The 17,014-nt window shown below is 40.3% G+C and overlaps 1 protein-coding gene across 1 annotated transcript in view; it reads right to left on the bottom strand.

Annotated features, from left to right (window-relative positions):
• Nucleotides 1-17,014, bottom strand: part of PLBD1 (phospholipase B domain containing 1) — a 63,715-nt gene that overhangs the window by 5,425 nt on the left and 41,276 nt on the right. The window contains exons 7-8 of the mRNA XM_003265529.4: nucleotides 2,425-2,625; nucleotides 2,174-2,314 (exon numbers count right to left, since the gene is read on the bottom strand). Of these exons, the coding sequence (XP_003265577.1) occupies nucleotides 2,174-2,314; nucleotides 2,425-2,625 (342 nt within the window). The remainder of the gene's footprint in view (nucleotides 1-2,173; nucleotides 2,315-2,424; nucleotides 2,626-17,014) is intronic.

Genomic DNA, 17,014 nt, shown 5'->3' with positions numbered 1-17,014 from the left:
ATAACACTTATGGGGTAGTATGTTACAAACATCAAACAAGAGAACATAAGTAAAAGGCCCAGAAGAGTGTCTAGAATGCAGTAAGTACTCTGAATTTAACTCTCTGTTCTTCTCTCCTCTGGCAAAGAAAAAAAAAATACAGACAGATCTTCATCAACTCTTTTTAGTCTTAGGGAGTTTCAAGGGGTCTAGGAATGGGACTGCAGAGAACCAAGTCTACCATTCTGTTATCAGCAACTGTCCAAAGAAGAAAAGACTACTTTAGCAAGCATCTCTCTCTTGAGGCATGCTATTATTTTCAGGCTCTTAGGAGCTGGAGGGACCAGCTGGGTTCTCTGTTCTGAATTGCTCTATGCTAACCAGTAACCACCTAATGATTTGACTTCTTGGATGGATTTTCCTAACAAGCAAAGAAGGTAGGTCCACTGCTTGGTAGCAGATGAACTGCTTGGCAATGAAAACTCCCACCTTAAAATTTTGTTTTATGCACAAGTCTTAGTGCATTTAGTTGGTGTGAACCATTCTCCACTGACAAGGCTCACTCTAGGCATCATTACAAAGTCAATTTGGGGACCTGGAAAACTGAGGACCAGGTCCTGATCCCTAGGGTCCACACTTTATCTCCGTTCTGTCCCTATTCATCTGCCAGCTGATCTATTGCAATAGTCTCCTAACTAGTCTCCTTTATTCCCACCCAGTCTAGTCTCCCTTGTCAGGAACTCCCAATTTCTAAAACATAAAGGCTGAACTGCCCAGTAGGACTTTTAAAGCTAACATTTTCTCTCAATTAATCTATCTGTTTATCTTAATTAATTCTCATGACCATCCTGTGAAATCGTAGAGTTCCACACTCCCACATCCAGAAATTCTTGGCAGCCAGATGAGTCTCAGAATTCAGAACAACCATGGAGTGCATGGATTATATGACATTACAGTCTCTTTGGGAAACGCCTCATAATCAAAGATGTTGATATTTCTGTAGCCTAATGTATACGTGGTGTCTCTAAGAGGAAATAAAGACAATTTAAAAAAACAGGCTGGGCACGGCAATTTGGAAGGCTGACGCAGACGGCCATCACCTGAGGTCAGGAATTCAAGACCAACCTGGCCAACATGGTGAAACCCTGTCTCTACTAAAAACACAGAAAAAATTAGCCAGGTGTGGTGGCACGTGCCTGTAGTCCCAGCTACTCAGGAGGCTGAGACAGGAGAATCGCTTGAACCCGAAAGGTAGAGGTTGCAGTGAGCCAAGATCGCACCACTGTACTCCAGCCTGGGTGACAGAGTGACACTCCATCTGAAGAAAAATTAAAATTAAAATTAAAAACCACTAAAAGTTTCTTTCTGGTAGTTTTTGCTGCCAAATGAGTTCAGATCGGGTCATTATCTTGCTACGAAGTGAGCTAGGCTACCAAATCAAAACAAAACACAAGAAATAAAATAATAATTTGTGGTTTTACAGTTTTGGAATTTTAAAATTACAAATACGTGCTTGTGGACCTATATCACGATTCAGTTTTATAGATGAGGAAAATGAGGCTTGGAGATATTCAATAATTTGCCTGAAATTTTAAGGAACCAAGATTTGAATCAGGGCAGTCAGCCTCCTGGCTTCAAATGTCTGGACTCCTTGCCCACCAGAAGTGCCTTCTCTGACCCCACCCACTAACAGCCACATTCTCTTTAGGTTCACCACTGGCCTACGGACACGAGACCTGATGACAGCTCTTCCCATCCTGAGTTCCTGCAGCTGCTTTGAGTGCTTTGCTTCCCTACTAGACTCCTGAGTCCTTCAAGGTCAGGGATTCTGTATCTTTGCTTTTCTAGTCCCTGGGCCACAGTGGCACTCCAGAAATATTTGCTGAATTGAACTTAAAGCTTTAACCAGCAACACAGGAGAAAAGGTAATATTAGAACTATGAGAAATCACAGGGTCATGAATGCCTGATTTGCGTCCCAATCTGCACATTGTCCTATAAGAGTTTGAGATGTAGGTTTACATGTTGTGCTAAACCTGGTCATTCTCCCCCAGTGTAACTAGCAGTGGCATCCGCATCCTGTCTTCCCCACCATACCCTCCCCCACCACACATTCACACAATGTGCATTCCCCTACCGTACATGAACACACACACACTCATCAGGTTTTAAGACTTATGACATGAAGAAAGTACCTTTCCGTAGAACATCAGTTTGTTCAGAATATTCTACATATGTAGGAATTTGCTCCACAATGTACAGAGTGCCTTTGTCAAGACTGTGGTTCAGCTTTACCTTCTTCAGGTCCAGAACCATGTATTGATTGTTATAGGTGCCTGAAATATCAGGAAACATGAAGATGGGGCATGGGTATGACTTTACCGGTTAACAAGCCTAAATCAAAATATATGTCTGTGCCTAACAGTTATTCTGCAGGGTCACTTACCAGAGTTGTATTTTGAAAACATGTCTGCCCACCTCTTGCCACTATCTGCCATCATATTGGCCACACGGACTCTTTGCCAGGCCAGGAGAGTCTCGGGTATTACCTGCTTTAGCAGGGTTTTATTATACACACTGTTTGTGGTCTGCAGCAATATCAATCCACTGCTAAGAATGTAAAAATCATCCAGAGACTCCAAAAACCCTACAGGAAAGACAAATATACACATCAGCATATGTATACATGGAACAGTGAACCATCATTATTGGCAAAGAGCTTTACATACACAATGCATTTTGCAAAGCATATCAGTTATTACTATCCTTGATCTGCAGTAGCCTCCCCCAGCTTTGGCTCACCTCTGTGGTAGTCACCCAACTGCTGCTTACAGAGGTGCCAAAAGAACTCCACCCCTAGATTCTCCATTGAAAATTTATTTTATGATTTGAAATCACAAACATATGTTAAATCCAGAACATTGCAAGTTTCCAGAATGATAAACAGATATAGATCCCGACTTGCTGGGATTTTGCAGGAGAATTTTTAATTAGGGAGGGGATTAGCAGGGTTCATTAGTAAGAATATAAATGCGTTTTTTTCTTCTCTTCTCCTTTCCTGTATTTTTCAAATTTTGTATAAGTCTACTTTTTTTTTTTTTTTTTGAGACACAGTCTGACTCTGTCACCTAGGCTGGAGTGTGGTGGCATGATCTCAGCTCACTGCAACCTCGCCTTCTGGGTTCATGCGATTCTTGTGCCTCAGCCTCCCAAGTAGCTGGGATTACAGGTGTGCACCACCACACCTGGCTAATTTTTGTATTTTTAGTAGAGACCGGGTTTCACCATGTTGGCCAGGCTGGTCTCAAACTCCTGACCTCAAGTGATTCACCCGCCTTAGCCTCTAAAGTGCTGGGATTACAGGTGTGGGCCACCACACCCGGCTAAGTCTACATAATTTTTATAAATGGAAAAACATCTACATTTAGAAAAGTAAAGATGGTTTTGAAACTAGGGCATTGACACTCTTGGTCAATGCTTTTTTATAAATGTTGGAGGCAACACAGGAAAATCAGTGAAGCCACAGTCTTTTCTGAAGACCTATTTTGTGGTTTATACTGGGATGAGTATGGAAAGGCTTGAATATCAGGCACAGCTGTAATAAAAAGAGAGGATATGTTGTCATCAGTAACAGTAATGGAACAACTGTCAGTGTTAAGTGTCAGAAAAGGACCTCAGTGGTAGAGTTAGAAGGGGCCAGAGTGGTAAGTTCCTTTGGTGCATCCTGCTGAAGGGTTTTAAGGCCCTTACAAAATAGTCCTGAGGGAGCTAGCTAGCCCCTTCCACTATGTGAGGTCACAGAGAGAAGGCACTGTCTACGAGAAACAGACCCTCATTAGACACTGAGTCTTCCAGTCCCTTCATCTTGGGCTTCCCAGCCTCCAGAACTGTGAGCAATAAAATTTCTATAGTTTATAAATTACCTAGTCTGAGGTGTTTTGTCATAGTAGTCAGAATGGACTGAGATAGTCCCAAATTTCTACCATGATTTTTTACCACTTTTATCATTTTTGCCATATCTGAGTACTATCTAAACTATCATTTAGTTAATATGTTTGTTATTTTTTAACTGACAAGTAAAAATTATATATATTTATGTTATACAAAAGGATATTTTGATATCTGACAAGTAAACATTGTATATATTTTGGTATACAATATGATATTCTGATATATGTATACATTGTCAATGGCTAAATCAAGCTATTAACTTATGCACTACTTAATATCTTTCTTCAAATTAACTCAGTTTTCAAACTTAAAATACTTACCCTTGTCATATATCATAATGTCTCAGAAACTATGGACTTAATGTTTTTGTTTTTTCCCAAAGAAATACATTAAAACAAATACATTTCTACTAATGTACAATAAATGTTTGTCCACATATTGCCTCAAATCACCCCACCAGCCCTCTGCATGCTATTGCACATCTATTCTAGCCTAGTATGGAATAAGTAAGGTGGGGTCAAAGAAACGGGTCACCTGAAACTGGAGGTAAGAGCATGGATTGGGAGTCAGAAGACCTGCAGTTTAGTTTCCTGCTTGCCTCTAATGAATTTGACAATTCTCATTTTGCCTCTCTCTTCCTTATTTCCTTTCTCTGATAACCCGGGACTAAGTGATGTCATTCAGCTCCAACAATCTGATCTTAATTTCTTGAAATGTCTTGAGTAGGAAAGTTACACGATGAGAGGACTGTCCAACTAACTCTGTTTTTTTTTTTTTTTTTTTTTTTTTGAGACGGAGTCTCGCTCTGTCGCCCAGGCTGGAGTGCAGTGGCATGATCTTGGCACACTGCAAATTCTGCCCCCGGGGTTCACACCATTCTCCTGCCTCAGCCTCCCAAGTAGCTGGGACTACAGGTGCCTGCCACCACGCCCTGCTATTTTTTTGTATTTTTAGTAGAGACGGGGTTTCACCATGTTAGCCAGGATGGTCTCGATCTCCTGACCTCATGATCCGCCCGCCTCGACCTCCCAAAGTGCTGGGATTACAGGCGTGAGCCACCGTGCCCGGCCCCAACTAACTCTTAATGAGCCTCTACAAGGCTGCCATTAAGCTATAGACAGGTTTGTGTAAATCAGAGAAAGTTGCACACTCTAAGTGGTACAAGGCTTAAAGGTACCCTCGAATGAAATTTTAATGGGTCACCTCTCTAGAAAGACATGACCTGGGCAAAGATATATGGCTTGACAGAGTGTAAAATGGATTTCATTCGTCTCTTGGGCTGGGATCATTTTTCAGTGCTCAAACTGTACAACCATACTTGGCAGTCTTGAGAAAGCTCCCTGGTAGATAATCCCTGTAGGGTAGAATGCTGTATTTCTGGAATGACAAGTTTGCTAATTCAATACTTGCTGTGGCAGTCTCCCTGGACACAAGAGGGCAGGCGTTCTTTAATATGTGTAGGTGATTGAATATTACAAGTACTAATGTTTAAGGAGTAGTCTTTCATTTAAAGGCAAGATTCTTTATGAAAGAGACAGGAAGATGGATATATATAGGCTATCCAGAGTTCTAGAGCAAAGAAAGTGAACTGGCCTTCAAAAACTATACTCGAGGAGGCTAATTCTATAGTTTAGAGTTTAAGATAATAAAGAAAAGGCCCAGAGATGGGACAAAGTTCTGGCACATTACCTTTGAAGAGAAACACATTTCTTTAACTACATACAATTATAATCTTTTTAAATTTTTTTGTTTGTTTCTTTGAGACAGGGTCTCCCTATGTTGCCCAGGCTGGTCTCGAACTCTAGTGTTCAAGGGATCCTCCTGCCTTGGCCTCCCAAAGTGCTGGGATTACAGGTATGAGCCACCACACCTAACTAAAATTATAATCTTGCTCTCATCTGTCATTAGCAGCTTTGGAAGGCAGATTGAGATCAGGAGAGAATGAAACACTCCAGTGTTTTATGAATGCCAGCCTAAGAATAACATTTCATGGTAAGCTTCTCATTGAATTTAACTAAGAAATAAAAAGAAACTCGTTTGGTTAATAAATCATATTTCAAGACTTAAAAAAACACCGAGTTGCAGAAATAAACAGTAACCACTATGTAGTCATGCAAATGGCAACAACAGTTACTCAACACACACCACGGAACAAACACATTAGAAACAATTATGAAGATTGACTCATGGGGAGTTGCATGTTGAGACAGGGTGGAGTTGAGGGAAATCATCTTATGACCAGTTAATCAAGAAAAGTATGAAAAATAAGGTGGGATTTCTGGAAAGGTAGAAGGGAGGACTCATCCTGATTTAGGTGGGGAAGACGATCAAGACAGGTCTGATCTGGCAGAAGACGTCAGTGTTCTGGGACGGTGCCAATGAGGAGACAAAGAATCAAAGAAAGGTACTTAAAAAAAAAAACAGAAATTAAGTGCCGCAAAATCCATTTATAATTCTTTAGAATACGTGCCCGAATTCTGCTATTTCTTTTCTTTTCTTGGTTCTACCTTTTAAAAGCAAAGGACATGAATTTTGGTCTGTACTAAATATAGATTGTTTTTATATACTTCAGCTTTATGACTCAAGTACCTAGATCAAAGAGGTAACATGACATTAATAAAAGTAATTACAGAACATTAAAAATGTTTACAACATATATTTATTAAATAGGCAATTTTATAGATTATGAAGACTTGACTTAAATTTTCCTGGAGCCTATTCTTTTATCTTCATGTGTACCTACTTTCAAGTACATGCGCTTAATATTTAAAAAGGCCAAGCTGGCTCATGCCTGTAATCCCAGCACTTTGGGAGACCGAGGTGGGTGGTGAATCATTTGAGGTCATGAGTTCGAGACCAGCCTGACCAACATGGTGAAACCCCATCTCTACTAAAAATACAAAAAAAAAAAAAAAAATTAGGTGGGCGTGGTGGCACATGCCTGTAGTCCCAGCTACTTGGGAGGCTGAAGCACGAGAATTGCTTGAACCCAGGAGGCAGAGGTTGAATTGGCCACTGCACTCCAGTGTGGGCAACAGAGCGAGACTCCGTCTCAAAAAACAAAAACAAGGCAGGGCACGGTGGCTTACGCCTGTAATCCCAGCATTTTGGGAGGCTGAGGCGGGTGGATCACAAGGTCAGGAGTTTGAGACCAGCCTGACCAACATGGTGAAACCCCGTCTCTATTAAGAATACAAAAATTGTCTGGGCACAGTGGCGCATGCCTGTAATCCCAGTTACTCAGGAGGCTGAGGCAGGGGAATCGCTTGAACCCGGGAGGCGGAGCCTGTAGTGAGCCGAGATCCCGCCATTGCACTCCAGCCTGGGTGACAGAGCGAGACTCCATCTCAAACAAAAACAAAAACAAAAAACAAACAGCAACAACAACAAAAAAGGCTAAGCAAAGATTTTGCTGCTTAGACCACAAGGGCTGCCATAGTCTCACAAACAGGATGGACTATGGATTCAGTATGCTAGGATGGTCTAGGGTGCTTGTTACAAATGTCCCAGCCCAGATCAATGAAATATGAATTTCTGTGGATGACACTGCATTTTTAGCAAGCTCCATAGGAAAAATTGGGGAACATCTAAGTTTAAGAGGTATGTATACATGTATGGGGGAGGTGATAGCATACCTGTATATAATGCAAAGTAGGAACACACACATGCTTGGGGAAACACACTAAGTGCATCCCAGAAAGCCTCACTTATAGATCATCAAGCTTGAAGCCTCAGCCTTATGGGGATCATCATTACTGGGATCCTCAATTAAAAGTCCTTTGAGGCCAGGCAAGGTGGCTTATGCCTATAATCCCAGTACTTTGGCAGGCGGAGGAGGGTGGATCACCTGAGTTCGGGAGTTCGAGATTAGCCTGGCCAGCATGGAGAAACCCTGTCTCTACTAAAAATACAAAAATTAGCAGGACATGATGGCATACGCTTGTAATCCCAGCTACTTGGGAGGCTGAGACACAAGAATCACTTGAACCTGGGAGGCAGAGGTTGCAGTGAGCTGAGATCACGCCATTCCACTCCAGCATGGGCGACAGAGTGAGACGCCGTCTCGAACAAAAAAAAGGTCCTTTAAATAGGTTCCATCTTTTGTTCCCACATAGAAGCTCCACCCACCTGGCATGGCAGGAAATCCTTTGAGTTCACTGCTCTTTTAGTTTTTTGTTTGTGTTTGTGTTTTGAGATAAGCCATGCTCTGTCGCCCAGGCTGCAGTGCAGTGGCGTGATCAAGGCTCAAGGCAGCTTCAAACCCCCAGGATCAAAGGATCCTCCCACCAGGCCTCCTGAGTAGCTGGGGCTACAGGCATGCACCACCACACCTGGCTAAATTTTTCAATTTTTTTGTAGAGATGGGGGTCGTGCTATGTTGCACAGCCTGGTCCCAAACTCCTGGGCTCAAGCACTCCTCCTGCCTTGGCCTCTTAAAGTGCTGGGATTACAGGTGTGAGCCACCACACCCAGCTGGCTCTTTTAGTTTTAGCCATTTAATTTAAATCCAAACTGAATCATTTCTAAAAAAAAAGAAATGGATATTTATAGTTAGATATATTGCCTTTGCACCCAGTCCTCAACCACTGAATTGTGTGACCTTGACCTGTTTGACTATTTAACTTCTCTGAACTGTTTATTTTAAAAATGCAGATAAAATACCCTCCTTGAGGCTTTTTATGGAAGGCAGAATTTGTAAGTCAGTATGCTTTGCCTCTTGACTGCATTAACATGCCACAGGCTCAGACTGTTTTGTGTAAAGGATGTCAAAGAACTGCACTTTGTCTAAAGAGAAGTTTGATGTTTTGTATGCTTGTTAAGAAAATACAATATTAGAAATTAATGGTGGACAACTGATTTTAAAAATACCCTTCTTGTTAGGTTTTTATAAACATTAAATGACATAATAAAAACAAAATGTTGGCCTGGCGCGGTGGCTCATACCTGTAATTCCAGCACTTTGGGAGGCTGAGGCAGGTGGATCACTTGAGACCAGGAGTTTGAGACCAGCCTGGCCAACATGGTGAAACCGCGTCTCTATTAAAAATACAAAAATTAGCTGGGCATGGTCACACATGCCTGTAATCCCAGCTACTCAGGAGGCTGAGGCACAAGAATCACTTGAACCTGGGAGGCGGAGGTTGCAGTGAGCTGAGATCACACCACTGCACTCCATCCTGGGTAACAGAGTGACATCCCGTCTCAGAAAACAAAACAGGCTTACACACAGGCTTCCTTGCCTGTGTGTATTCCTAAACCCCTGATATGGACTGAATTCTGTTTCCTCAAAATTCATATGTTGAAGTCTTAACCCCTAGTACCTGAAAATATGACTATATTTGGATACAGAGCATTAAAAAGGTAATGAAGGTCAACTGAGGTCATATGGGCAAACTCTAATTCAACATGACCAGTGTCCTTATAAGAAGAGGAAGTGGGCCGGGCGCGCTGGCTCACGCCTGTAATCCCAGCACTTTGGGAGGCTGAAGCAGGTGGATCACGAGGTAAGGAGACCGAGACCATCCTGGCTAACAGGGTGAAACCCTGTCTCCACTAAAAAAACAAAAAATTAGCCGGGTGTGGTGGCACGCACCTGTAGTCCCAGCTACTTGGGAGGCTGAGGCAGGAGAATCACTTGAACCTGGGAGGTGGAGGTTGCAGTGAGCTGAAATCGCACCACTATACTCCAGCCTGGATGACAGAGTGAGATATCATCTTAAAAAAAAAAAAAAAAAGGAGGAAGTGATGCCAGGTATATGCACACACAGAGAAAAGGCCATGTGAGGACACAGTGAGAGGGTGGCCATCTGTAAGCCAAAGCGATAAGCCAAACCTGTCAATATCTTGATCTTGGACTCTCAGCTTCTAGAACTGTGAGAATAATTAATTTCTGTTGTTTAAGCCACCCAGGCTTTGTCATGGCAGCCTTAGCAAACTAATATATAGCCCATACCCAACTATAGTTATGGAAAACTAGAGCCATTCTGGCTTGAGATGGCGGGATCAAACTCTAGTGTTGCAGAACAGCTGAGAATTTAAGAGGAAAATTTTGGGAGCAAGAGAACTACAAGAAGAGCAGAGATCGAAAATCTGAATATGAACTCTGTCCTGTTCCCTGACTGACCACTAACTGTGCATGAATGTGGGAAATGCCAGGGAGCCCAGGGTAAAAACAGAAAGAAATGAGAAGGGTTTTCCCTTGTAAGACAGAATTGTTCTAGAATTGAGATAGGTGAGTTTGCTGCAACTTACACTGCCAGGTTCCCAACTCATATGCAGCTCAAATTCCTCAAGCTGTCAGAGGACAAAGGTAAGAGCTGGAAAAGCAAATGGGAATATATGGAAACCTTAGGATCAAGGAAATCACAAAGAGAGTTAGCTCTATAATATGAATTTGAGCTGCCAACATCTTTCACTGGCTGCTAAATTACACAGATGCAGGAGCAACCTCCAGAAGACCAGGTTGAAGCAGCAGTGTTGAGGAAGGACATTGGTTGCTGCACACTCTGCAGGTGACATATGTTGAAGTTTGAGTGCAAGCAAGGTAATTGCCTGTTAAAAACAACAACAAAAAAAGTAAAACAAGTGACTTCAGCAAGATGTCTGACTAGAGGTACCTAACATTCATTTCCCTACACACACAAAGAACGAAAATGATGAATAAACAACTATATTTTGACTAGAGTATCCAAAGGAGAACACTAAAGTATTCCAAAGGAGTACAATAAGGGAATGGCAGAGACCCAGTGGAGCATGGAGACTTGGGATGGCTGCATACAAAAGAGAATGAAACATTCTGCCTTTGCCACTCCATCTTCCCAGTCAAGATCGGTATGAAACCAGGAGGCAGTCTCCCTATGGAGAAAACGTGAGCAGGAGAACTCCCAGCAATCTCCATTAAAGATGCAAACACCTACAGTCTTTGCTGCTTGAGAATTCTGCAGTTTTCACAAGCCATCAACCCATTCTAGGGAGCTGCCTGGCATTCACATGGCTGTATTACCCCAAAGAATGAGCCCACATTGTGCCTCCTTCTCCTCTGTGATCTAAGCTGCTGATGTACAGCACCATCTTGAGACCAGCGCCACTACTATAGTGCACTGTGCTCTGGAGGGCCAGTAACCACTGTTTGTTTCTCCCCATCCTGAGGCTGTGCTGCAAGTACACTGTGCTTGTAAACAGTAGCACACCACTCACCAGTTGAGCATCTACTGTTTCCTATCCACCAGGAATAAGCTGCCTAGGAGGCACTCCATCTTCCCCATCCCTGTGGCTGCAGCACCTCAACCTCAATTACTCAGAGCGTAGGCCCAGTGAAACAGCCATAACCTTGGTGCCTGAGCCCATGTGGTGTCCTGACCCCCAAGGAACAGATGATCCTACCCAGCAGGGAGGCCACGCCTTACCCTGAAGGAGCAGTCCCTATGCACTTGTGGTGTGTGTAACAGCCTGGCACTCTGCCCCCAGAGGACAGACTGTGTCTAATCCGATTGTAGTAGGCCTTGTGCACCTGTGGCACATGAAACAACCTGGCACCCCTGCCACCAGCAGAAAGGCCATGCATATGACTTGACAGAGCTGCCATACAAACTCCTCCAGGCTAGGATTGCACTGAGGCATCCGTAGAAATTGCTAACATTGACTACAGCTTAAAAAACTGCATGGTGACTACACTACTGCATCCACCTGGAACCAAAGCCAATGCATCCTACGCAACCGACACCTTAGGACACGTCTGCAGGCAAAAATCTTTCCCTATGATAATAACTCTATAAAACTGGAAGAGGCATCCATTCTATCAGATGCCCAGACATCAGTGCAGGGACACAAGAAATATGAAAAAGCAAAAAAACATGATACCACCAAAAAAACACAATAACTCTCCAATAACTGACCTTAAAGAAATGGCAATTTACTAATAGCATAAAAAATTTAAAAATATGATCTTAAGGAAAATCAATGAGATTCAAGAGAATATAGATAGGCAATTCAATAAAATCAGAAAAGCAATTCATGATATGAATAAAAAATTCAACAGAGATATCATTAAAAAAAAACTCTTGGAGCTGAAGACTTTAATGAATGAAATAAAAAATATAATGGAAAGTTCCAACAGCAGACTACACCAAGCAGAATAAAGAATTTCTGAACTGAAGACAGCTCTTCACTTGAAGAGTGAAGGAAGCCTACAAGACCTATGAGACACCATTAAGTGAACACATTTTCACACTATAGAAACTTGAGAGGGAGAAGAGATGGAGAAGGGCACAGAAAGCTTAATAAAATAATAGCAGAAACTTCCTAAGTTTTGAGAGATATATAGAGAACTCTATGCCAACAAATATGAAAACTTAGAAGAAATGGATAAATTCCTGGGCACATAAAACTTACGAAAATTGAATCATGAAAAAATAGAAAATTTGAACAGACCAATAACAAGAGATTGAATTAGTAATAAAGATTCTTCCACAAAAGAAAAGCCAAGGACCCAATGGCCTCACTGATGAGTTCTGCCAAACATTAAAGAAAAACTAATACAAATCCTTTGAAAACTATTCAAAAGACATGAAGAGGAGGGAATACTTCCAGCATCTTTCTATGAGACCAGCATCACCCTGATTCCAAAACCTGATAAGGACACAATAAATAAATAAATCTATTGGCCAATATCCCTAATAAACATAGATACAAAACTCCTCAAAAAAATATTTAAAAACTGAATTCAACAGCATATTAAGAAAAAATCACTCACCATAATAAATGGGATTCCTTCCAGGGATGCAAGGATGGTTTAATATATGCAAATCAATAAACATAATACATCATATTAACAGAATCAAGGACAAACCCATGAAGGGATGTTTAATCTATTGATCTAGAAAAGATATTTAATAAAATTCAACATCCCCTCATGATAAACACTCTCAACAAAATACATATACAAGAAATGTAACTCAACACAATAAAGCCCATATATGACAGATTCACAGCTAGTGAATGGGGAAAAGTTGAAAGCTTTTCCTCTAAGATCTGGAACAAGACACAAATGCACCACCTTTATTTAACATAATACTGGAGGTTCTAGCCAAAGCAATTAGGCAAGAGAAAGACAAAAAGGGCATCCAAATTGAAAAGGCAGAAATCAAACTGTCCCTGCTTCCAAATGACATAATCTTATATAGGGAAAACCCTGAAAACTTCACCAAAATACTGTTAGAACTAATAAGTAAATTGAGTACAGCTGCAGGATACAAAATCAATATACAAAAATCTATAGCATTTCTATATGACAATAGCAGACAATCAGAAAAAAATAAGAAGGCAATTCCATTTACTACAGCTACAAAAACAGACAACTAAGGAGGTGAAAGATCTCTATGATGAAAACTATAAAATATTGACAAAAGAAATGAAGAGGATACAAATGGAAAGATATTCCATGTTTACGGATTTGAGGAATATTTTTAAAAATGTCCATACTAATCAAAGCAATCAACAGATTCAGTGCAATCTCTATCAAAATACGAATGACATTCTTCATAGAAAGAGAAAAAAAATCTTTAAATGTGTATGGAACCTCAAAAGGCCCCAAATAGTCAAAGCAATCTTAAGCAAAAAGAACAAAGCTGGAAACATCACACTACCTGGCTTCAAAATATACTGCAAAGTTATAATAACCAAAACAGCATAGTACTGGCATAAAAATAGACATATATACTAATAAGACAGAATAAAAAAATACAGAAATAAATTCACACACTTACAGCTAATTGATTTTCAGCAAAGACACTAAGAGCACACATTGGAAAAAATTCTCTTTGATAAATGGTGCTTGGAAAACTGGATATCTACATGGAGAGGAATGAAACTAGACCCCTTGCCGGGTATTTATCCAAAGGAAATGAAATAAGTATGTTAAAGAGATATCTACACTCTCATGCTTATTGCAGCACTATTCACAGTAGTCAAGGTATGGAATCAACCTAAATGTCTATCAACAGATGAATGGATAAAGAAAATATGATATGTATACATATAATGGAATACCATTCAGCCATAAAAAGAATCGAATTAGGTCACGTGTGGCAATGTGGATGAGCCCTGAGGGCATTATGTTAAATAAAATAAGCCAGGCACAGAAAGACAAATACTCCACAATCTCACTCAGATGTGGAATCTATAAAAGCTGATCTCATACAAGTATAGAGTAGAACAATGCTTACTAGCAGCTGGGGAGGGTAGGCAAGGTGGAAAGGGCTTAATCAACAGGTACAAAATTACAGTTAGATAGAAGGAAAAAGTTGCGGTATTCTATTGCACAGTAGGCTTACTATAGTTAACAATATTATATTATATATTTCAGATAACTAGAAGAGAGATTTTTGAATGGCCTTACCATTAGAAAGTGATAAATGTTTGAAGTGATGAATATTCTAAATACCATGATTTGTTCTCTATACAATGTATACATGCATCAAAACATCACACTGTACCCTATAAATATGTACAATTATATGTCATTTAAAAATAAAATAAAACATAATTCTCAAAAATACACATTTCAGAGACACTATGGTGTGCTATTTTTCAAGTCCACATTTCAACCAAAAATTACCAGGCACTATAGTTAACAATATTGTGTTACATATTTCAAAATAACTATAAAACAGGATTTTGAATGTTCTTGCCATAAGGAACTGATAAATGTTTGCGGTGAAGAATATACTAAATATGTATATACGTTGTGTAATGATCAAGTCATGGTATTTGCTATATTTGTCACCTCAAAAGAAAAAGGAAAGTACGACCCCACACTTAAGTCATCGAAAACTGTTTTCAAGTAGGTCTTGATATTGGGTTTAGCAGACAAAGACAAAACAGGGAAATATGGTATTAAGAGTTACCAGAGAGGGAATCTTAACATAAAATTAGAAATTAAAGAAAGAACAAAATTGGAATTCTAGACCTGAAAAGTACAGTAAATGAAATGAAAAACTCACTGTATACTTCAACAGTAAATTTGAGATGGCAGAAGAAGGAATTAGAAAACTTGAAGATTGTGGCTGGGCATGGTGGCTCACGCCTGTAATCCCAGCACTTTGGGAGGCCAAGGCGGGCGGATCACCTGAGGTCAGGAGTTGGAAACCAGCCTGGCCAACATGGTGAAACTTCATCTCTACTAAAAATACAAGATTAGCCAGGCATAGTGGTGCATGCCTGTAATCCTAGCTACTTGGGAGGCTGAGGCAGGAGAATCGCTTGAACCTGGGAGGTAGAGGTTGCAGTGAACCGAGATCGCATCACTGAACTCCATCCTGGGCAACAAGAGTGAAACTTCGTCTCAAAATAAATAAATTAATTAATTAAAATTTGCAAAGCCCCAAAGACTTGTGCAAAAATGTTTAGCATCTGATGGATAACTGACTGGAGTCCCAGAGGGAGAAGAGAGAGAAAAGAGGATGGAAAAAATATGTGAAGCTATAACTGGTGAAAAACCCTTACATTTAATGAAAAACATTAATTTACAGTTCCTATCAGCACAACAAACTTAAAATACAATAACCACAAAGAAGACCAGAGCTAGCCCACGACAAAGCTCAAGTCACCAAAAATCTAAATGCAGAAAAAAATTAGAGGGGAAAATAATATACTTAACAGCTTACTTCTCAATACACATACACACACACACACTTCTTGTTTTAATTTTTTAAAAGACAGTAAGTTTTTAAGTAAAAAATCATAACACCATATTGGTGTATTTATAACATATATAGATGGAGCATATATATGACAACAATAGCACAAAGGATGGAAGGCACTAAATGGGATAATTGCCATTTTAAGTTCCTATATATTTTTTAGTAGACATAATTGCTTATTAACTTTATGCAAATTGTGATGAGTTAAAGATGCATATCACAAGCTCCAGGGACAACAATTTTAAAAATGCAAATAAATATAGCTAGAAAGCCAACTGGAGTATTTAAATATAGAATATTTTGTTAGAAAACTTTTGTTAAAATGTTTAACACAAAAGAAGACAGGAAGGGAGGAACAGAGAAACAAAATAGAGATGAAATGAACTAAATAGTGAAATGGCAGACATATCTAAATATATAAATATTTACAGTAAATGTAAATGAACCAAACACTTCCAACAAAAGTAAGAGACTGTCAAACTTGATTGAATGTACTAATTATCTGTCTACAAAAGACATACAGCAAACACAAAACCACAAATAGTTTGAAAGTAAACAGACATTCTATTTGCGCTAGCAAATTAAAATATGCTTTGATTCATACTTAAACCTGAAAGCAGGAATGCCTACATTAATTGCTACATTAAAAACAGCCATCTACCCTTGATTATCTAGAACGACTTGGTAATGATGGCCGGTTCCTTTTAGGTTTTACAAAATCAAATGATGACCTAAATTTCCCTTAATTTGCAAATACAGTAGTAATTAAAGTACATCTCTAAAGTGGAGCACTTACACCAGGCTCTAAGATTCACTTTGAGGTGGAACTTAAAACCAATATACTGTATGTATGCATTGGTAATAGCAACTTTTGCTTCATAGCTTCATACCAACAAAATATATTAGAATAGTATGAAAGTACTGGAGGAGCTGAAGGAAAAACACCCAAGGCCGGGCGTGGTGGCTACGCCTGTAATCCCAGCACTTTGGGAGGCCGAGGCAGGCAGATCACCTGAGGTCGCGAGTTGGAGACCAGCTTGACCAACATGGAGAAACCCCATCTCTACTAAAAACACAAAATTGGCCGGGCGTGGTGGCTCGCCTGTAATCCCAGCACTTGGGAGGCCGAGGCAGGCAGATCACCTGAGGTCGCGAGTTGGAGACCAGCTTGACCAACATGGAGAAACCCCATCTCTACTAAAAATACAAAATTGGCCGGGCGTGGTGGCGCATGCCTGTAATCCCAGCTACTTGGGAGGGTGAGGCAGGAGAATCGCTTGAACCCGGGAGGTGGAAGTTGCGGTGAGCTAAGATTGCACCATTGCACTCCAGCCTTGGCAACAAGAGCGAAACTCCATCTCAAAATGAAAGAAAAAAGAAAAACAC

The sequence above is a fragment of the Nomascus leucogenys genome, chromosome 23 (genome assembly GCF_006542625.1).
Source record: "Nomascus leucogenys isolate Asia chromosome 23, Asia_NLE_v1, whole genome shotgun sequence".
Taxonomy (NCBI): domain Eukaryota; kingdom Metazoa; phylum Chordata; class Mammalia; order Primates; family Hylobatidae; genus Nomascus; species Nomascus leucogenys.
The sequence above is the reverse complement of the archived record's forward strand: the minus strand, read 5'-3'. Positions and strand labels throughout refer to the sequence as shown.